Genomic DNA, 23,430 nt, shown 5'->3' on the forward strand with positions numbered 1-23,430 from the left:
ACCAACCTGATGCAATGCGATATAAAGCTTTTGAAATCCCAAAGAAACAGAGCAACCTGGCAGAGACTACCTTCAGGGTTTCCACAAGGTCTGTTTTCATCATTCATCACGCTTTGGTTTCATCATGTCTGGATTAGCAAAACCTGAAACGTGGGTCGTGGTCTTTATGAAAATCAAGTACTCGCACTGCTGAGAATTAAATTAACTAGGGGAGGGAGACAATGCAAATTCACCGTTTCCTTTTTAATTTCAGTTTTATTTAGTAAAAATAGTTTGCTTATCAGGCTAGATAAAGCCACCATCATAGCTCTCATCTACGTAGTCTAGGCTCCTACAAACCTTGCTCCAGCAGAAGTTCAATATCCAAATCACGTTAATTTTAAACTACAGCCTTGCCTTAATATGAGTAAGATGAAGCTACAGGACTGAAACAATGTTGTTCATGATTTTTCAGAAAAGAAAAAACATATGTGTATACACACACATACACACGCTTTAGGGTCCTATTTTCCTATCTGTTCTTTACTCACAATGACTGCCCAGAAATAGCCAGGGCAGACACTCTACTCTCTCTGGGGGAAGCCAAAGTGTTCACACATGAGGCACCAAATTCAGATCTTGGAACAAAACAGTGAGCTCATACTGACCTGGCCACATCCTTTAAATTAAAGTCTAGAAAGAAAACGAACAGGACGGTATGGAAAATGTTAAGAATTCTAACACTCCTTCCCATATGAAAATGTTACTAAAACAGTAATGGTAGTAATAATGACAAAAACAACAGAAAAGGTAACAATAAACAATAATAAGGGAATTCCCTGGTGGACCACAGGTTAGGACCCCGAGCTTCCACTGCTAGGTCCAGGTTCCATCCCTCATTGGGGAACTAAGATCCTGCAAGCCTCTTGGTGAGGCCAAGTAAAATAAATTAATTTATTTATTTTAAAAAATAATGAAACCATTTAGCCCAAAGACATGTAGAGTCAGGAGTGTAACTGTGCTCTGTACAGGAGACTTGATGGCAATATTCAAGAGTGAGTGCTCCCTCATATTTGCATTTCACAATTATTTCCTCTCAATTCTACTCTGCTTGAATAAATAACACCTTGACGACCACAAATGGATGACATGGGTTAAATGATGACAGAACAGACTTAACTACATGGGTATGACAGCGTTTCAAGCACAGACATTCAAGGTGGAAGACATGAGCCCCACACACATCTTTTAAATTCCTCTCACCTGATGTCTGAGAGATCGCACTTATTCCCAGCGATGGCCATCACGATGTTTTCTGGACCATGTTCTTTCAGCTCTTTCACCCATTTCTTCAAGGTATGAAATGAATCCTAAACCAAAAGTGTAGTCAACCTTGGGAAAGACCCATCAACGTAATATCTCAACCACATAGAAATACAAACCCAATATAATCCACTGAAGAAAAATATTTTCAGGGGGCACACACACAGAGATGAACATACTACCCCAATCTTGGCACAAAATTTAGTATTAGCTAAGTTTTACTCACATAGGCTGTAAAAGGTTCCTTTTCTAAAACATAAACTTGACGAAGTTAAGATAATCATGTTAGTAATTTCCTTCTACAAATAACATTAATTTTAAATTACAGCCTTTCCTTAACAAGAATAAGATGAAGCTACAGGACTGAAACAATGTTGTTCATGATTTATCAGAAAAGCAAAAACATATATGTATATATCTTTTTTTTTTTGCAAAAAAGTTGGACATGACTTAGTGACTAAACAACAACAATAACCAAAGATGCAAAACTGAAAAATACTTTTCCTTTTCTTAAAAAAATTGAACATTCTGGAGAACAGTATTAGCAGGCATGACCTTACCCCTACGAACAATCAATTTTAAAAATGAATGATGACTGTTCTTTAATTTAGCAAATATATTTGAAAGGCTTCGCTACATATTGTTGTTGTTTAGTTGCTCAGTCGTGTCTGACTCTTTGCGACCCTATGGACTGTGGCCCACCAGGCTCTTCTGTCCATGGGATTCTCCAGGTAAGAATACTTGTTTGGGTTCCCATCTCCTCCACTTGCTGCATATAGACAAGATAAACTCAGCATTTAGCGTTCATTCCCAGCAACCACCATTGCACCATACTGTGCAACCTCATCCCAGGCTCCAGGCAGGACTCAGGCAGTGAAGTCCCTGCTTCGGTCTTTCTAGAACAGAGAGAGGCCATAAATGGCACCAGAGTTCTAAAGGGGGCGTTCCTACCTGCTTGGTAATGTCGTACACTATGACAGCTGCCGCAGATCCACGATAGTACATGGGGGCCAGTGAATGGAACTGATGAGGAACAAGGGACAGTTTTAGGCCAAAGTATGCATATTTTATACAATCCCACATTACCATAAAACTATCGTCCTCCATCAGCCCCATAGGATGCCTGGATTCGCCCCCTAGGACTCCCCAGGACTCAGATAATACATTTTCCTCCACCACAGATCATACCCTTGTGGTTTACAGACCAGGAAATTCACTCTTAGGCCCGACCAAAAGTAAACGTTATTATCAGTGTGGTATCCTAGGAATTTTCTTTTCTTTACTGCTCTTTGTTTATCTGATATGATGAACCAGGACAATCTCATTAGGATGATACAACAATAAGAAGATGTCTACTAAGGACACAGATCACACAGTCTGGGGCCAGCCTCTAGGGCAGAACACCGCAGCTGGGGCACAACGGCCTCTGCCCTCGGGACTGGGCAATTCCTGCAAATTCTCAACAGTGAGAGAGATGAGCTTCGCTCCAAATGTGAACAGAGCCAGCATCGCTGGTCACCAGAACCACTTATCCCCAAGTAGGATAGATACTTATCCTGGGGACACACACAGATTTTATGTCTATTGTGAAGAATATACCTTTAAACATATTTGAATATATTTGAAGAATACATCACAGAGGAGTTTTGAAAGACAATGAGAAAAAGATAACAGCTCAATAGAAAAATGAACAAAGGATATAGATAGATGAATCACAGAGGAAGACTTATAAATTGCAAATAAATATTTTTAAACATGTTCAATGATAATAAAAGAAATTAAAACAAAACCAATGATGAGCTATTTATTAAGTATTAAAAAAGACATCATAACTGGAGTTGGTATGGCTTTGGGGAGGGAGGCACTCACTCATCCACAGCAATGTATTTAAAGACGTGACTACCGAGGGACTTCCCTGGTGGCCCAGTGGCTAAGACTTCACCCTCCCAATTCAGGGGGCCCAGATTTGAGCCCTGGTCAGGGAATTAGATCCCAGATGCCACAGCTAGGGACCCAGCACACCACAACGAAAATCCTGTAACCTACAACTAAGACCCAGTGCAGCCAAGTAAATGAATAAATAAATAAATATTTAAAGGAGAAAAAAATAAAAAGAAAGTCAGACAGAGAAAGGCAAGCATCTTATGATAACACTTATATGTGAAATCTAAAAAAATAACACAAATAAACTTCTTTACAAAACATGAACTGACTCACTGACATAGAAAACAAACTTATGGTTACCAAAGAGGAAAGCTAGGAGGAATAAATTAGGAGTTTTGGATTAACATATACATACCGTGCATGCATGCTAAGTTGCTTCAGTCATGTCTGACTCTTTGTGACCCTATGGACTGTAGCTTGCCAGGGTCCCCCTGTCTATGTGATTCTCCAGGCAAGAATACTGGAGTGAGTCACCATTTCCTCCTCCAGGGGCTTTTCCCAACCCGGAGATCACACCTGCATCTCTTGTGTCTCCTGCATTGGCAGATGGATTCTAACCACTAGTGCCACCTGGGAAGCCCCATATACACACTACTATACATAAAACAGTGGATTCAGAGGGATATGTGCTTGCTAAGTCACTTCAGTCATGTCTGACTCTTTTCGACCCTATGGACCATAGTCTGCCAGGTTCCTCTGTCCATGGGATTTTCCAGCAAGAATAATGGAGTGGGTTGCCATCTCCTACTCCAGGGGATCTTCCCAACCCAGGGATCAAACCCATGTCTCTTATATGGATTTATATATATGTATAAAAATCACTTTGCTGTACACCGAAAGTAACATAACACTGTAAATCTCCAATATGAGATAAAAATCAAATTTAAAATAATAAAAATAAAAGCAGCCATATTTACTAGAGTTGGGGTGGGGGGTAGCAGGGAGGGGAGGAAGGACGGACATTTTCCTGGCAAACAATAAGACCATCATTCGTTTACTTCCTGTGCAATGCTCTTCACTGAACCAACACTGGCCAAGTTGAAATGATCCTATCTGGAAACTGGACGCATGTCCAGCCCCGAGGTTCCCTTCTACTGCAGGATGCAAGCATAGCCTCACCAGAGTGTACAAGGAAGCAGGTCCCTGTCCCAGCCTCTGGCCATCGGGCAAGTCTCCATTCCATGAGAAGCTGCCCTGCACCCATGTGGTTTTCAGAAGGGGGCACGTGTTACATGGAGCTCAGGAGGGACACAGGAGTTCCTGGCAGGAGGGCCCTGGCTACTGACCATGACTCACTGAGGACAGAGCTTTCCATCAGCACTGACTACCCAGCTCTGGGCTGTCCTGGTCAGCCCTCAAACATCTATTTTTAGTCCATTTTTTGGCAACCCACTCCAGATGCAGAAACCAAAATCAGAATTCCTGCCATAAAGGAGGAAAAAGCCATGTGTTTGCTAGACATTCCTGCTTTGCTAATGGAAAGGAATAAAATGTCCCTGCAGTCCAATTACATAAAATGCTCATTTTTCCAAAACAACTTCCATCTAAGAAAAGTCCACTTAAACACCTGAAGGAGGAGAGGCAGTCCCCCAAATGTACATCTCGAAAATCGAGACACTTGCAAACTCAGACACAAACTGTGGATCTTCTAAAATAGTTCTCAGCAGTAACGCCATGAAGTGAATCTGGAAGCATCACTGGTCTACAGGTCTCATGAATTATTGATTAGAGCTTTCTATATAATGCATTACTTGCTCTTTCCTTCCTCCAAATGGAATCATTTTGAAATAAATCCGGGGGTGAAGCCACTTCAACTTTATTGCCGGGGACTTGGGGGTTTTAATGAGCTAAAGTTCGAGTCTCAGTTCTAAAACCCAGTAACGCATTGACCAAAGGATGTTTGTGGAGGACAAAAAGATGAATCACCTCTTGCCTACAACGTGTATACTTCCCCCACAAATATAAAACAAAAGCACCACAAACAGCCTCAGTATTCAACATGACATCATTCCATTTCCATGAGGTCGGAGTTAAGACTGATGAAACACTTGAGTAAAAGATTCTTCTAGAAACAAAGTGCACAATCACAGGAGGTTGACAAAACTTATCAAAACAACTCACCTTGAAAGGTTATTTAAAAATCAACACTGCTGCTACTGCTGTTAAGTCACTTCAGTCGTGTCCGACTCTGTGCGACCCCGTCCCTGGGATTCTCCAGGCAAGAACACTGGAGTGGGTTGCCATTTCCTTCTCCAATGCATAAAAGTGAAAAGTGAAAGTGAAGTCGCTCAGTCATGTCCGACTCTTCGCGACCCCATGGACTGCAGCCTACCAGGCTCCTCCGTCCATGGGATCTTCCAGGCAAGAGTACTGGAGTGGGGTGCCATTGCCTTCTCTGAAAAATCAGCACAATAGAGGCCAATTCGAAATCCCTTCCTCCCTAACTATATCTAGAATGCCACATTAAAAAGTTCAGATAACTTTCAGGTGACATTTAATCGTTTAGAAGAAGCACAGGGAGCTGCGAACAGACAATGTGTTCGCTCGAAAGAAATGACTGTCTATGTCCGTGTGTGTGTGACTGTGTTGTAATTGCTGGATGTCTATAGGGTGAGGGCAAGGGATTGCCCTCCTCTGAGTGTGTTAGACCCTCAGCTTTCACAGGTGCTGCCCACTTCCAGCAGCCAGCAGAAGGATACATGGGCATGGCGTTTCTGGAAAGCATCTGGACAATGTATTTGCAAAGGCTTACCTACAAGTCCACTGGCAGAGGAATGGATTAAGAAGATGTGGTGTATATATATGGGCTTCCCAAGTGGCACTAGTGGTAAAGAATCCACCAGCCAATGCAGGAGACTAAGGGATGAAGGTTTGATCCCTGGGATACACAATGGAATATTACTCAGCTATTAAAAAAAGAACAAAATAATACAGCAACATGGATGGACCCAGACTTTATCATACTGAGTGAAGCAGGTCAAACACAGAAAGACAAATACCATATGATATCACTTATATGTGGAATCTAATTTTTTAAAAAGATACAAATGAACTGACTTACAAAACAGACTTATAGATATCAATAACAAACCTGCGATTACCTAAGAGTAAATGTGAGGGAGAGGGATAAATCAGAAGCTTGGGATAAACACACGCACACTACTATATATAAAATAGATAGCCAACAAGGACCTACTGTATAGCACAAGGAACAGTATTCAGTATTCTGTGATAAGCTACAAGAGAAAAGAATCTAAAAACGAATGAATGTAACTAAATCATGTTGCTATACACCTAAAACTAACACTGCATTGTAAATCAACAACTCCAATAAAATTAAAATTTTAAAAAAAGTCTTGAAACATTCCTTCACTTTGACTCAACAGTTTCACTTCTGAAGGGGGTGATCAGAGGTGGCCTCAAAGAAACCATAATTAGTTGGTTTACCTGCTGGAATACTGGGCAGCAATTAAACTCAAGTTTCTGAAAAATATGAAACGGCATAGAAGGCAAGATGGCTCAGTATTTCCCAAGGAGGGGTGTCCTGCAGAACCCTGTGCCCTCGAAGTGCTTTTTGGAGAGAAAGGTTTCTTGGCCAAGTAAGTTTCAGGAACCACTACATACTAAAACTTTCAAACCTTGTATTGGAGACGATTCTTGAGAGTCCCTTGGACAGCAAGGAGATCAAACCAGTCAATCCTAAAGGAAACCAACCATGAATATTCATTGGAAGGACTGATGGTAAAGCTGGAGCTTCAATTCTTTGGCCACCTGATGTGAAGAGCCGACTCATTGGAAAAGACCCTGATGATGGGAAAGACTGAAGGCAGGAGGAGAAGGGACAACAGAGGATGAGATGGTTGGATGGCGTCACCGACTCAATGGCCGTGAGTTTGAGCAAATTCCAGGAGACAGTGAAGGACAGGGAAGCCTGGCATGCTGCAGTCCATGGGGTTGCAAAGAGTTGGACACAACTTAGCAACTGAACAACAACATATTATAATGTTGTTATATTCCTGGACTTACCTGGAGTTCACAAAGTATTATTGGTACATGAAAGGCTCTGAAATTTTCTATAGTAAAGAAACTTATTTATTTTGCTTTTACTCAGAATTCTTTATTTTCTACCTTTATTCAAGTAATATTTCTTAACATCTAGGGACCTAGTGAGTATCCTGAGAACCACTTTAGGGGCACAGGATGAAGAGATCTCGACTCAAGACAGGGTGCTGACCTGCACCTGGCTCAGTACCAGTCTGGGTTGGGGTGGGGGTGGGGGTGGGTGGGTGGTGACAGCTAAGGTTTTCCCAGCTCTGTGAGGACACTCATGGTCAAGGTCAGACAGACTCTGGATGGAACTCTCACCCTGCTCTTGCCTCAGCTGCACCACAAGGCTCCCTTCATCCCATCCCACAGCATCCTGTGTGTGCACGCACACACACACAGTCAGCACACAGTGGAAAGTACCATTCCAGGAAACCCAGTTCTTTAGACCACCCAGTCGACTTCGGGCAAAATTCCTTACACGCAGGTTTGTGGCATCATAAATTCCACAGCAGCAATGTTCTGCATGTCAAGAAGGAGCAGTGATGGAAAATACATGAAGTTTCCTAAAAAGGACCAACCCCAGCTGGGCTCTGCCTCCCAGCTGAGAGCACTGGCATCGGGCCGGCGAGCTGCAGGGCTTGGTTGTCTGAGGATCTCAGAGAGTGCCGGTCCCTTGTGAGATGCTTTCACATAGCAGGGGCCAGCGCCAGTCTGTCCTGGGGTGGGGGCGGGGGCAGCACACAAGCAGAAATCCTCCGCCTCCCCCAGAATGCCAGGGCAGTGGGCAGTCTGGGGCAGAAGCCAGAACACGTCCCGAGGTCCCTCAGGATTCAAACAAAGGGGGAAGGGGGGGAAGGGCATTCCTGACATTCCCGACATTCCCAGCTGGCAGAGGCTGAATGGAAAAATCATCACTGAATGTACTTTCTGTGCCATTCAGAAGGTTTCTGAGTTTTACACAGACCCTCTCTCTGCACAGAAAGCAGAGGCCTATTTAATATGTCTACTCAGATGTCCTAAAAACCCAGTAATAGATACATAAAGTTGAATAGAAAAACCTATCAAAATGGCTATTTCTGAATAATGCCATTACAGGCAAACCCATCACCTGTTTTTCACGTTTCCTGAAAGAACTCTTTTAAAATGTTAACTGTATACATTATTTTTGCAATGAAAGGGGATTTTTTTCCCCCTTTGCTTTCTTTTTTTCTTTTAAAGTGCCAATGCCAAAGGATTTCCTCAGCATTCAGGAATCACATCCACAGAGCTCACCCCTCCTCCATTCACACCTTTTCTCAGCTGCCAACTCCACCCAGAACCTTCTGTGACCCCCTGTTTGGGCAGCAGCAGGAACTCAACAAACTTTCAACAACGAAACAGCCAATAACCCTGTGTGGATGGGCAGGCTAGATGGTGGTGGTGGTGGGGTGTCCCATTGTACAGATGAGAAAAGCAAGGCTCAGGATGATTAAGCAAACTGCCCACAGACATACAGCTCTTAAAAGTCCTTAAATGTAGATCTTCTGACCCCAAATGCCACTCTTTTTCCACTATTCAGTTTCTTCTCTGAAATGGAGCATCACTTTCACAGGTGTAATGAAGACATGGGCTGGCACTAACTTTACTCATTCATTCAACACCCATCTGGTACATGACAGGGCCATTCTAAGCGATGGGGACAGAGGGTCAGCAGATAGGACAATAGTCCTCCAAGATGTCCACAGCTTCACCCTTGGACCTGTGACCTGTGACAGCACAGGGCGGCCAGAGGTGGGCAGCTGGTCCTGGGAAGGGAGGTTACACCAGGCTACCACGTGGGGACAGTGGCATCATGCAGCGTCTTCCACATGTGTCCTCTCAGATGGAAGAGGGAGGCGGGGGAGTCAGAGAAGTTTGAAGATGCTCTGCTTTGAAGATGGATGAATGGGCCACAAGGCAAAGACTGTGGGCTGACTCTTCTTAGAGCCTCCAAAAATAAACCTGCCAGCCCACGCTCCAGACCTGGGAGGGTGTGAACCCAGGTTGTTAGAAGGCACTACATGTGTGTTAAGGACTTCCCAGGTAGCTCAGGCGGTAAAGCGTCTGCCTGCAATGCGGGAGACCCGGGTTCGATCCCTGGGTCAGGAAGACCCTCTGGAGAAGGAAAAGGCAACTCACTCCAGTACTCTTGCCTGGAAAATCCCATGGACGGAGGAGCGTGGTAGGCTACAGTCCATGGGGTCACAAAGAGTCGGACACAACTGAGCGACTTCACTTCACATGTGCGTTACAACAGCCACAGGAAACAGAGACGGCGAAGACGACTACAAATCCCTGTCCTTCAGAGGCACTCACTCTCCTCAGAGTGGATGGAGGAGGTGGCTCCTTGGGAGGGGCTGCTCTGAAGGGTAAGCTCCCGCTCAGAGGACACGCCTTTGTCCCCATAACAGGACCTACAGGGGCTCACAGACATGCTTTGCCATGCTACACAAAGTCTGTACTTCCTTGTCTAACTTCCTTCTCAGGAATGACATTATCGCTTGTATTTTAACCAGACGTATGAAATCAGCTGTGTAAAAGGAAAGGAGGGAAAACAGGGGAGGAGAGAAGGCCAACCGGGTAAAGGGCATCTCAGGTTCCTAACAAGCACAACCCCAGCCAGGCCCCAAAGTCCTGCCTCCCGCCCCACCACCTGGGCTCTCTGCCCCAGGCCCCCTGAGAGTCACAGGAGGAGACTGGCCTTTAGCCAAGAGGTGCAGACCCTGCCTCACAATGAGAGGTCACTTATGGCATCATGTGGATGCATGCTAAGTAGCTTCAGTCGTGTTCGACTCATGGACTGTAGCCCACCAGGCTCCTCTGTGCATGGGATTCTCCAGGCAAGAATACTGAGTGGGTTGCCATGCCCTCCTCCAGGGGATCTTCGTGACCCAGGAATTGAACCCACATGTCTTACGTCTCCTGCATTGGCAGGTGGGTTCTTTACCACTAGCGCCACCTGGGAAGACCTTATGGCATCACATCCCAGACTAAAGACACAGAGAAAGCCCTAGGAGCCAAGAGTCTTCATCCAGAGGAGCCACATGAGTCCCCAGGAGGGGGAGATGCTCTCTGCGGGGCAGAGGGTCTGTGGTGGTGGGGAGGATGCCAGAGGAAGGGGCTGGGTCCCTTCAGACCAGCTCAGGGCTGAGACCCTCCCACCCCACCGTGGCTCCTGAGTCCCCACTCCCCACCCCTTCCCCCTTCCCAGCGTTCCCATCCCACCCACCGAGACTTTGCAGGGTTTCCTGAAGGACTTACTGGGTTTATTTTTTTCAGTAGATGGACATGTCTTTCCTCTCTCTCTCCTGTTGGCGACATTCTGACACCCCGCAGGACAATTCTGCACCTAAAATCGTGTTTTCCTAAATGACGCTAACACCCCCACACAGAACAAACCCTGGCAGCCAGGTCAGTGAGCAGCTAGTTCTGCCCCAGCCCAAACACCACTGTCACACTCTTCCTCGGTTTCTGTCGCCGAGTCTCTGCCCCTCTGGGTGACTTTTCACTAAAAGGTGACTTGAGGCTCCTGGGCCCCATCGACAGTTGCTACTCTCATTTAACAGCACATCTGCGGGCCTCTGAGCCATCAGCTTCACACACAACCTTCACCCACTTTTCCTTTCTGAGAGCCTTCTTGCGGGGGTGGGGGGCAATGGAGGGAGGGCATAGTTCCCTAATTCAGACCTCAGTCCACACTGTGGAAGCACTGTTCTCTAAGAAGGGGCGTTGCATGGACCCTACCTCCTCCCACTGAAGGCAGACCTCCCCCCCCCCATGGAAGTCTGTGAGGAGGTGCTGAGGGTGAAGCCCCTCGCCCTCCAGCAGCGCTGGGAGCTGGCCTCTCTCTCCAGGGGCTGTAGGGCAAGCCAGGGAGAAAACAAAGAGCAGCTCATTCAGAGCTTGTAAGAGGCCTCTTTCTTCAACGACGCCTGAAAGTCAAACTTTCCTCTGACTTAAGCCACAGCCTATGAATAGTGAACCACTTTCCTGACCACGAACTCCAGGGCCCTAAGAAAGAAGGAAACAGAGCAGAAGTTTCTTTTGATGTTTGTAAAGAGCCTGAACTTGACCTTGAACTTGCTGTCTTCGATTCTCTTTTCCTACCCAAGGACCCATTCAGACCCAATATTGAGGCCACGGCTTTCTCAGCTGCATCCTAGCATCTATGACCCCATTACCTAAGCTTCCAAGTTATGGGAGATGGGAGGAAATGAGCCCAAGGAGGGGAATGAGCAGGCTTGCCAGGTGGCTCAGCAAGTAAAGAACCCGCCTGCAATGCAGGAGACTCAGGTTCTATCCCCAGGTGAGGAAGATCCCCTAGAGAAGAGAATGGCTACCCACTCCAGTATTCTTGCCTGGAGAATCCCATGGACAGAGGAGCCTGGTGGGCTATAGTCCATGGGGTCACAAAGAGTAGGACACAACTTAGCAACTAAACAACAAGCCCACTAGGAAAGATAAACAACTACAATGATGACTCTAACCAAATGAAACAAAAGAATATGATGATGTTCATTTTTTCCCTGGGTTAGATTCTTAACATAATGCTGCTCTGATGGATCAGACCAGGAGAAGGCAGCCTGACATTTTCCCAGGATGCTGACATATTTAATAGAGTTATTCTATAGATTGTGGTTGTGTTTTAAAGCAGTCACAGAAAGATTTGGAAGTATACATCTAGAAAGGTAAATCTCACATTATGATATTCAGTAGCAATGAGGATACATCGGTCCCCAGGTGAAATGAAAGAACAAAGGAGGAAATCACAGGAAACTCAGGAGGAAGCAATGAGTTGACACCCTGGCACAGAAGTCTCATTTCCCCTCACAAATCCTGACAATGGGAGCTGGGACCACAGAGCTCAGCAGATAAATTCCCTTCTCTCCCTGGGGCTCTCTCTGAGCTCCAGTCCCTGAGAGCATCCTGCTAGAGGCTCTGCTGACCTACCGCTGCCCCTCCTCACCCGTCAGCATGAAGCAGAAACCAACAGGACAACCCCTGCGAACAGGACAGGATGGACACCCCAGAAGCCGCCTCCGAGCCCCAACAGGGCACTCTTCTCTTGAAACACCCCCCTGGGGAGCAGCACAGTCAATTCACAAATCTCAAAACAGTAAGCTTTTAAAAAATTGGATTCAACAATCAACTGGAAATGCTTACATTTTTTTAACCATTACTTTTACAGAGGCACTCGATGGATTACCATTTGCCACTGAAAGAATCGGAGGACGTCCATCATATAGGACTGAACTAAAAGCAAAATACGACATGTCAAGAATGAATGCGCTCTAATACATAGACAAAACTCTAGTTGGAAAAGAAACATGCACCCCTATGTTCAAAGCATCACTATTCACAACAGCCCAGACATGGAAACAACCTAAGTGTCCGTCAACAGAGGAACAGATAAAGAAAATGCAGTAGTTATATACTGTGGAATATTACTCGGCCATAAAAAAGAATGAAACAATGCCACCTGCAGCTATACGAATGAACCTAGAGATTATCATACTAACTGAAGTAAGTCAGACAGAGAAAGACAAATATCATGTGCTATCACTTATGTGTGAAATCTAAAACATGGCACAAGTGAGCTTATCTATGAAACAGACTCACAGACACAGAGCACAGATTTGCAGTTACCAAGAGGGACAGAGGGCTGAAGACGGATGATGGACTGGGAGTCTGGGATTAGCAGATGCAAGCTATTTCACACAGGATGGATAAACAACAAGGTCCTACTGTATAGCACAGGCAACTATATTCAATATCCTATGATAAATCATCATGGAAAAGAAAATGGAAAGAATATATATGTGTGTGTGTATAACTGAGCCACGTTGTTATACAGCAGAAATTAACACAACACTGTAAATCAACTACACTTCAATAAAATTTACAACAAACAAAAAAGAATGAATGCACTCTTCTATAAGAAGAGGAGACCAGGATCCTTTTACTTCTTCAGTGCTCAGAGGGAAAACTCATCCTTGGAGAGTACGAATCGGTGCCACATCTAATGTAGACTCAGCACCATAGTAAGTAGGACACTGACAGGACTGCTGTGTGTGCCAGGCAGACGCAGACGTGGTCCCATTTTGAGGAATCATCACACGCAGAGCACCGGGCTGAGCAGTTAAATCTGTCTTGATACGGTCAACTCATAAATCCAAAGAGATTGGGTTTAGCATTGTGAAAACTAAGGAGAACAGCAGTAGATTTCTACAATGATAAGGAGGGAAAATAAAATGCACTGGACTCGAACGATTAATGAGAGAACCGACTGCAATCCGCACCAGCAACAGCAGGGAATTTATTTTTAGCTCAAACATGAGGCAACGTCATTACAAGCACCATTAAGTCCAGCACGAAGCTGCCAAAACGACTGAGAAACTGCCCTCACTGGCGCGAGAGCAGGCTGCATGGAGGGACAAGACAAGGTCAGCCCGGGGGTAACACGCCAAGCTGTCGAGGGCCAGAGGGACCCACAGTCACGAGGTCAGGCGGACTCTGTCCACTCACGCTCCACAAACCTGGATTCACTTGAAATGACCACCCAAACCCAAGCCCTCTTCCCTGGAGTATAAGAAGAATCCCTAATACGAGGCTTATGCTTTTCAAATTATAGACACAGTGATATAATCACAGGTATCTACAACCTGAGAGATAAATTTTAGAAAAGCAATTAGAATAATTAAAAATACAGGCCTATGAAAGAAATGTTACGGTGATTTTGCTTTGAAATGCTAAGTGGGCCAGACTCCAAACTCTGATAGTCACGTTAGAGCCAAATTTCACCCAAAGTAGTTGATCTCATGACTATTAGAATAGGTAAGTCAGGATCAAGAGCCCTGCTTCAATCACACAGAAATCTCCCTCTAGGGACACTTCAACACAAGTGAAAACGGCAGGTTATAAAGAATCAGGATTCCATCGATAAGAAATAATCATACACACACACACACACACACACAGAGTGAGCTACCTGGAGAATGGCCACCTAATGTCAACAGTAGAAATATCTGGGCCGTGGGATTTGGGATAATTTTAATTGTGTGGTTTTGTGCGATTTTTTCCCATCAAAACAGAACTATCAGTCACAGGATCCAGACTGCTGGATTCAAATTTCTGCTTTATACCTTCTTAGCTGTGTGGTCTTGATCAGGTTACTCAACCTCTCTAAGTCTGGGTGACCTCGCCTGTAAATGGCAATAGACAGTCCCCAGCCGAGTGCCATGAGTGAGCCACACGCATTAGTGCACAGAAGGCCCTGAGCACAGCCTAGAGGACATGCAGCGGCAGGAGGAGCCGCAACGCTGCCTCTGTGTAAAACTGACTTATGACACTTGGGAAGAGCCGCCGAAGGGGCTCCCCTGGTGGCTCAGTGGTAAAGAATCTGCCTGCCAATGCAGGAGACACAGCTACGATCCCTGGTCCAGGAAGATCCCACATGCCGCCGAGCAACTAAGCCTGCGGGCCATAACTACCGAGCCTGCGCTCCAAAGCCTAGGAGCTGCCACAAGAGAAGCCACTGCAGTAAGATGCCAGTGCCCCAGAAGTAAAGAGTAGCCCCTGCTCACTGCAACTAGAGAAAAGCCCGTGAGCACAGTAAGGAACACCCAGCACAGCCAAAAATAAATAAATAAAAATTTTTTTGAAAAAGCAGCTGCATAAGCAACTGTTTCATGAGCAAAAGTAAAATGGGGAAGAAGAAAATCTCTTTGCTTAAGGAACAAACCCCCAACTCCAAAAACAGAAATCTAGCCAATCGCTACAGAGAACATACAGGGACATAGAGAAGAGACTCCTATGCTCACTTCCCTTGGACTCCAGCCCCCTAATTTTGGGAGTGGGTATGGCCCACGGTCAGAGAGAAAGAAGGGCCCCAGGTAGCAGCTTCCTGTGTGCTAATCTGAGTTCTCAATTCCACAGCGAAGTAGCAGATGTTCTAACGGAGGGTAGGTACCATTTGAGGCCAGAAGATTCATCCTCATTAAAGGAAAGGAAACCTCTGAGACAGCTTCATCTACAAACACTGGAATGTTCATTTTAAGAGGGGATTTATAGAAAATGAAATTCATATACACACACACTTGCTGTGTGAGGAGCTGATAATGAAAACGATGGATTATCCTGAGTCCTGGATTCTCCTGTGAGAGGGAGACGGTTGACAGAATCTATGAGCGAACTGAGGCGCATATTAGAGGGTGGTGAAGGCTGTGAAGAGGCTTCCCTGGTAGTGCAGTGGTTAAAGAACTCGCCTGCCAATGCAGGAGACATGGGTTCAGTCCCTGGGTTGGGAAGATCCTCTGGAGAAGGAAATGGCAACCCACTTCAGGATGCTTGTCTGGGAAATCCCATGGACAGAGGAGACTGACAGGCTACAGTCTGTGGGGTCCCAAAGACAAGTGGGCACCTGAACACACACAGTAAGGGCTGTGGAGAAGAAGGGAGTGAGTTGGGGTGGGGAGTGAGGAAGTGCCAACCTTCTAAATGGGGTGGGCAGTGATGGTGACATCTGAGCTGGGAACAGACCAGGGCAAGTCCAACCCGTCTTACTCTGCGATAACCAGCTCTGGAGCCAGTTTTGATTGGTTAAGAGAAGGTACTGGTGAGCCCTGTGTTCACCCATCCAGGCCACTCCTCTCAACTCTGATAACATATGCCCTAGTTATTACACACATTCCCTGCTTGAGACAGTCTGTAGGTATCATTACTTCACTTTTTAAAATCTAGAGATGTGCGCTTCTTGAGTTATCGTCTCCATAAACATTTTCAGGAAATAAAAAGAATTAGGAATCAGAGATGGGAGGAGATAGTGAAGGACAGGGAAACCTGGCATGCTGCAGTCCAGGGGGGATCACAAAGAGTTGGACACAACTTAGCGACTAAACAACAACAACAGGAATAAGAAAGCCGTCGTCCATTGTTCCTGGTAACCCAGTACCCATTCCCCCGTTTCCCAGGATGGGAACCCAGACTTCAGGGAACAAAGCCTGTCCAGCTCCCAGGCCACGGGACTCGGGTGGAACTGAGGCAGCCACTGCCAGGGGCAAGTGCACTCCCTGGCCCCGCCAGCAGGGGCGCCACATCCCCTGGGCACATAGCTCAGACCAGGTAGAGGAGGAGCCCCCAGGGCAGGCCTGGGAAAAGCTGCTCTATTTCTGGGGGTGCTGATGGCCAGGGGGTCCGCCTAAAAAGAAGTCAATTTCAAGGTCAGCAAGCAAAGAACATGGAATAGAGTCGTGCAGCTTTGCCGGCACATTGGCAGGGATGGGATTTGGCCCCTTCCTGTTCCTCATGCCTAAAGAGCACGTTTCCTTTCCTGCTTAACTCATTTGAAGCTGGGTTTCTATCACTAGTCACCAAGTCTTGCCAGATACAAAGAAACCAGTGCTGTTTGGCATCATTTCCCCAGGAAGCGAGCAGCAGCGTGTCCTTACCCGTTCCTGACCAGCAGTGTCCCAGATGAGGAACTTGTGAAGTTCATTTCCACAAGGCACAGTTTTGGTCATAAAAGACGCCCTGAAAAAGAGAAGCGACATTGGCACATTACCGATCACCCCTGCGACCTTCACGAAGACTCCTGTGATGGCGGGGCCTTGTCAGGACCCCATCGGCTCTCCTCTAGAGGCCGTGGAGAGGAAAGAGGACCTGTTACCCCAAAGAAGAAATCCCACCTCTTCTGTTAGTCCAACAGGGGGCTTGGGTGGGGGGAGGCAAAAAGTGTATTCAGAACACTGTGTTTCAAAACACTTGTCTTCAACAGTCCTAAGACATTAGATGCCTGAAATCAGGAAAGAAAACCTTAGATTTTAAAAATGTATCATCACCACAATTAAGAGTGAAAACAGCGGCTGTGTCCGGGCACATGAGAGTGTGGGCCTTGCAGAGGTGTAAACAGTGGTGCATACTCCTTGCTCTACGACCCCAGCACTGGCAGCAACCACTACAACACTGTGTCTCATTCTCAATCCTGCTTCTGCAAATGCAGGGATAAAGATGGGTAGATGAACAAATACTTGTTTTCTCCACGAAAAACGGAGGATTTGAAACTCTCAGTAGATAATGAAACACTTGATACTTTCTTTTTTGCATAGTTCCTCTTAAGCTTTTCCTCAGTGCTCAGAAAAGATGTAAAAGTCTAACACAAGGAATGTTGAGTAGCCTTGGTTTTGTTTTTGTTTTTTTCCTGTGTGATAAAGTTTCCCATTCATTAAACAACAGCAAGCCTCTGATTGTGGGAGAAGCAGACACGAGGAGCCTCCTGATGTGGTGTGGTCAGTACGTGCATCACCTGTTCACCTGTGCAGAGTTCCTGCCAAAAAATGTTTAATGTGAATTTAACTGAGAGGACGCAATCCAGTGAATCTGGAATAGGGAACATTCTACCAGATGACAGGCCCGAATGCTTGGAGTAAGTCACTGTCATGAAAAGTGAACAAAACCAAAGATGGGGGGTTGTTCTAGAATCTAGATAAAGAGAGAGGAAAGAGACAAACCCACCAAATGCGCTGTATGAACCTTGACTGAACCGTGGATTAGTGGGAAAAGCACTCCAAAGACGTTTTGAGGACAACTGGAAAAATGGAAATTTAGACTCTATGTCAGATATGATCACTGAACCAAATTCACTTTCTAGGGACAATAAAGGTGTCTTCCTGTTGTTCTTCTCAGGATGCACACTGGAGTTTGCAGGGGTAAGGCATCAGGATGTCTTCCCTCACTTTCATGGACCCCAAGGGCCCTCACGGTCCAGCGAGGGTCCAAGCCTGCAACCACTCAGTGCTCATCCTGGTAAAATTTCCTCAATTTCTACTCTTCCCTGAGACTAAGGGCAGACCACAGAAGTTCCAGGGAGGAAGATATTTGTCCCTGCAGGTCCCATGACTGTCCCCACAATGGACTCAACACCAAGGTGAATAGTCAGCGAGCTCTAATTATCAACACACAATTGCATTAGATGGAAATTCTAAGCGATATTCTAAGCAATATCACTTATATTCTAAGTGATTTAACCTAACATGATCAAAATCGCATCTGCTGCATGACATTTCATTTCTTAAAGAGTTCTTAAACTGTACGTCCCAGCTTACTCGTCAGAGCAAATATACTCCAAAAATCAAAATTTCACTACCCAGCCATAATCACTGCTAATAAATTGGTATTGTCTTTCAAATGGTGTTGACACAACTTTTATCCCCATTTCGTTTCTCCTGCACTTGATATATCGTGGACATCTTTCTATTTCTGTGACTATAGATACAGCATCATTACCTGGTGACTGCATATTACACACCATGTCAGGGTCACCTATTTTTCACTATTCTGACAATGGTTAAGTGAATATCCTTGTACCTGAATCTTTGTGTTCTCATACAACTACTCTTTGGACTTCTTAGAAGCATATATTCTCCACATTGCTATGCTCACCGAATGGTAGCTTGTACGTACCTATACACCCACTGAAATGTATGAGATGACTTTTTCCCCAAACAAGAGCCTTTCGAATCCGCTCCAGGATGACACACAGGAAATCTGTGTGTCTGAACATCATTTTAGGGTTCACTGTTCAGTTGTTCTCCTTTTGTGAATCTTTAGTTCATGACCTTTGCCTACTTTTAAGCAGGAATGGTCATTCCGCTTCTTGTGTCCTTTTTGACTATTTTATACAACTTTTTGTAACAATATATTTAAAAAAAATTTTTTCCAGTTTAACCTTTGCCCTTTAACTTGGCTTATGGAACATTTTCCAAAAATGCTTTTTAAAATTGTATGTAGACCGCTACATCAACATTTTGTCTTGATGCTTATTTTTGTTTTTACATTGATGTAAGTCAGATTTTTTCAGGTAGTTCGGTGGTAAAGTAGAAAAGAATCTGCTTCACAATGCAGGAGATGCAGGTTCAATCCTGGGTCAGGAAGATCTCCTGGAGAAGGAACTGGCAACCCACTCCAGTATTCTTGCCTAGGAAATCCCAAGGACAGAGGAGCCTGGCAGGCTATAGTCCATGGGGTCGCAGAAAATCAGACACGACCTAGCAACTAAACAAGTCACTTAGCAACTAAACAAGTCACTTAGAAACTAAACAACAAATCAGATTTTCATTTATTCTTCAATATATTCTAGGCAATGGGGTAAATAATAACAGCAACTCTGCTCAGAAAAAGTTCTCAGGTTTAGAAAACTAAGTTCATGCTTTTAAAATCTTAGACTTTTATGAGCTAGGGGAAAAAAATATACCCAGGCTACGCTTTTCACTTTACAGATAAGACGGAGGTAAGCCTGAGACCGTAGAGACGGCCTTGACCCTGGTCAAGAAAGAATCTGATAGCACAGTCAGGGGAGAAGACAGAGTCCCACGGCCACTCTGGGGGATGAGGGTCACAGTCCTTCAATTTGCTTATCTGTGAAATAGGCCCCAAATCCACCCTGCGTGACCTAAGGGCTGCTTCAGGGTCAAATGAGGAAATGACAGCTTTGAGGTCCCCATCGATACACAGTGAGCCCGCGAGAAACAGCTCTAATGAAAGTAGCAATGCATATCATACCATATGTATGTATGTATTCACCTATATGTGGGGCTTCCCTGCTGGCTCAACTGGTAAAGAATCTGCCTGCTAATGCAGGAGATGCTAGAGATGAGGGTTGATCCCTGAGTCGGGAAGATCCCCTGGAGGAGGGCATGGCAACACACTCCAGGATTCTTGACTGGAGAATCCCAGGAACAGAGGAGCCTGGCGGGCTACAGTCCATGAGGTCACAAAGAGTCGGACATGGCTGAGCATACACACACACACACACACACACACACACACACACACACACACACCCCTACATGTGCAGACACACACGTGTGCACACATGCACACACCTCTCTTTGTTCCTGATTTCCTGCCACTAAGATTACTGTTTGAAATGAAGACTGACAACCGTTGCTCTTTTGGTTGGGTTTTTGTTCTTTTTGTGTTTTTTTTTCAGCCTCCTTACTAGCTTTCAACTTCAGACTCTCAGGCGTCTTCGCTTCCCGAGTGGTGGGGGTGAGCAATGCTGAACTGGCTTCATTACCTGCGGGAAGCAGAAATCTGGCAGAGAAGAAACATGATGTCCTTGTAAAGGTCAAACTAGAAAGAGAGGTGCACACGTCTGTTCATGATGCCGACAATCTGCTTGAATAGCAGTCAGGGTTTCTCATGAGTCACTGGGCGACAAGGATGAACTTTCGGTGCAGAAACGATGCCCTTTCACAGCCTGAGGTCTTTCCCAAGGCAGTGATCACTGTGGGAGGTGGGTGGACTCCCAGTGGACTCGATGGCTGTGAGTCAGAAGCTTGCTGTGTGCCCTGTCGTGAATCTTCTCCACTCAAGGCTGATGGAGGCCGTTGCCCTGACCTCATCCATCCTACCCAGTTCCCCAAATTGATACACCCGTTGTTTCCCCGCTGAGGAAAACCAAACCTTGCTCTCTGCAGAGTGCATGCTGTCTTCATGGAGAAAAACACATTGGGCCAAGTACTAAGATGGTGAAAAATTAACCACCTGCAAAACAGCACAGCAGAAGCACATCTGGTGAAGGCATCCATAGCAAGGAGAAAGCGAACAGGAAGTGCTCTTACGTCCCAAGGCTGGGGTCTGGGCAGGGCAGGGGGTAGGAGGGCAACCCTCCCCTCCGCTCCCGAGCATCAGAACAGAGATGCCGACACTGAATTAAGCCAGGAAAGGAAAATCAATCTGCCCAGGAGCCGTGCAGACGGCTCTGCTGTGAGTGGACGCGTTCCCAGGTTTCCTGGCAGGCAAGTTCAGGCAGGACCTTCAGGGATTCGTCCCAGATCTCAACTTCCATCTGGAAATAAAGTCGGCATGATCTGCAGAGTAATGCACTCAGAGATCAAGGAAACAACCTGAGGCGGCAGTGAGGGCGGCTGGTGCCGGGTGAAGGGGACTGCAGGGACAGGAGGACTGGACACACTGCCCAAGTCCCTGAGTTGTATCCAAGTCTTCACAGTCGGGACTGAGTATCCCTGGCTGGGATAAACACCCCCGAAGGCTCCGACACTGTGACCTCTCTGGGTACTTAGAAAGGATGAAAGGTGAATCGGAAGAACAGATGAGAACTTACCCAATGGTCGGGCTGATGTTGTGGTCAAAGTGATCCTGGACAAATCGACACACGATGCTGGACTTCCCCACACCAGTGTCCTGAAAGAAGACAAGAACACAGCCATGAATCCATGGGCATGGATTCTGACCCAGTATAAACAGAACCCAGTACAGGGGAGCTTACTTCCAGCTGGGGGGACGTGGGATATTTTCTATTTCATACCAGAATTTCTGACAATGAAGTTGTATTGCCTTCATAAAAGAAGTATGCTAAAAGTAAGTTTCAGAAACATGTGCCATCTATACACAATAATTAACCTAGAACTGGCATGTTCCAATACATTTTTTCCAGAAATTTGGAAATTTGGGGAGGGGTTTAAGAAGTACGGCGACACATCACTTTGTTTTGGTAGAGACTGATTTTATTCAAACCTTTAGCACTCTAAAAAGACCTAATCTAAATAAAAATAAAAATAAAATAAATAAAATAAAAAGACGTAACCTATTTTTCTAGGTATCATCCTGTAAGAATGATAAATTCTAATTATTGCATGTTTATCATTTTCTCTCCAGAACCTGACGGCTGCATAAGAACCTCCAGTTTTGCTCAATTGTATAAAGGTCTCATCTCAGCTCTTTCTCTGTTAAATAATTCTGTAAAGCTGTTAGGAAAGGGGTCCACTCACACACAGGAAACAGACACATGCATTTTTCTCTGTGTGTGCGTGCTAAGTTGCTCAGTCATGTCTGACTCTTTGCGACCTGACTGCAGCCGGCCAGGCTCATCTGTCCAAGGGATTCTCCAGGCAAGAATACTGGAGTGGTTGCTATTTCCTCCTCCAGGGGATTGTCCAGACTCAGGAATCGAACCCGCATCTCTTAGTCTCCTGCATTGGCAGGTGGGTTCTTTACCACTAGTGCCACCTGGGAAGTCCCAAGTGCATTTTTCTCCAGTCCTTTCCAAATCCCTTGTCAAATGGCTTAAGGAATAAAAAAACACATTCAGGTCAAAGAGATGGGAGAAGAGACAACCCATCAGACAAGTGAGGACAGAGAGGAACAGCTGGGGGAGGGAGGGTGAGGTCACTGTGAAAGAAGGAGCCGGAGCCTAAGGGCCTGCAGCAGGGAGAGCAAGTCAGTCCCGCCCACGTTCCCCAAAGGTACCAAGAGCTGGAGGCAATAATGGAATCAGAATATTGGAATCAGAGGCAACACTGCAGAGAATCACACCTAGGTGCCCCAGCCACAGGACCAGAGAAGGAATGTTCCAGGAGGAAGCTGGAGGATGCTGGAGGCTGACTCCAGAAAACCTGTGTCAGACATAGGCTGGCCCACGACCCTGCACACAGCTCGTGGGGGCGGGGGGGGGGGGGGGGCGCTACTCACCCCACCCCACCCCGCCCTATGCGAGCCCAGATGGAAGAGGCAAGTGTGTCCCCCCACCCCCACAGACCCAACTAAAAACATGTGGAGTTCCCCAACTAGAGGCCACGTGTGCCCCCACCCACCAGCTCCTGTGCAAACAGAGCTTTGGGGAGGCATTTTATTTTTTTAAACATTCTCCTTTTATTTATTTTTTTCTTTTGGCCAAGCCATGCAGAATGCCAGGGTTTTATTTCCCTGGCCAGGGACCAAAACTGTGCCCCATGCATTGGAAGTGTGGACTCCTAACCACTGGACCACCAGGGAAGTCCCTGGAGATGCATTTTAATCTTTTAAAAAGAAATACTCATCTAAGAAATACCAGAGATTTACACCCACAGAAAAGTGCAAGATGCATTTTTAAAAGATCATTCAGAAAGTAAGACAGACCCTCAGAAACTAAGAACATGATGACAGAAATGGAAATTTCAAAGGAAAAGTTTCAGGGTGAAGTCCAGAGATTTCCCAGAAAGCAGGACGAAGGAGAACAAAACTCCTGCCTCCCACTGCCCTTTGAGACCGGCCGCACAGTGAGGAGATGCAGGGTGCGTGGAAAGATCTGCTCTGGGAGGACCGCGGAGACTCAAGACAGAA

At 45.8% G+C, this 23,430-nt stretch overlaps 1 protein-coding gene across 1 annotated transcript in view; it reads right to left on the reverse strand.

Annotated features, from left to right (window-relative positions):
* RAB31 (RAB31, member RAS oncogene family) overlaps nt 1-23,430 on the reverse strand; it is an 81,938-nt gene that overhangs the window by 28,430 nt on the left and 30,078 nt on the right. The window contains exons 2-5 of the mRNA XM_070452646.1: nt 21,434-21,513; nt 16,758-16,839; nt 2,254-2,325; nt 1,243-1,349 (exon numbers count right to left, since the gene is read on the reverse strand). Coding sequence (XP_070308747.1) covers nt 1,243-1,349; nt 2,254-2,325; nt 16,758-16,839; nt 21,434-21,513 — 341 coding nt within the window. The remainder of the gene's footprint in view (nt 1-1,242; nt 1,350-2,253; nt 2,326-16,757; nt 16,840-21,433; nt 21,514-23,430) is intronic.

The sequence above is a fragment of the Odocoileus virginianus genome, chromosome 22, assembly GCF_023699985.2.
Source record: "Odocoileus virginianus isolate 20LAN1187 ecotype Illinois chromosome 22, Ovbor_1.2, whole genome shotgun sequence".
Classification (NCBI taxonomy): domain Eukaryota; kingdom Metazoa; phylum Chordata; class Mammalia; order Artiodactyla; family Cervidae; genus Odocoileus; species Odocoileus virginianus.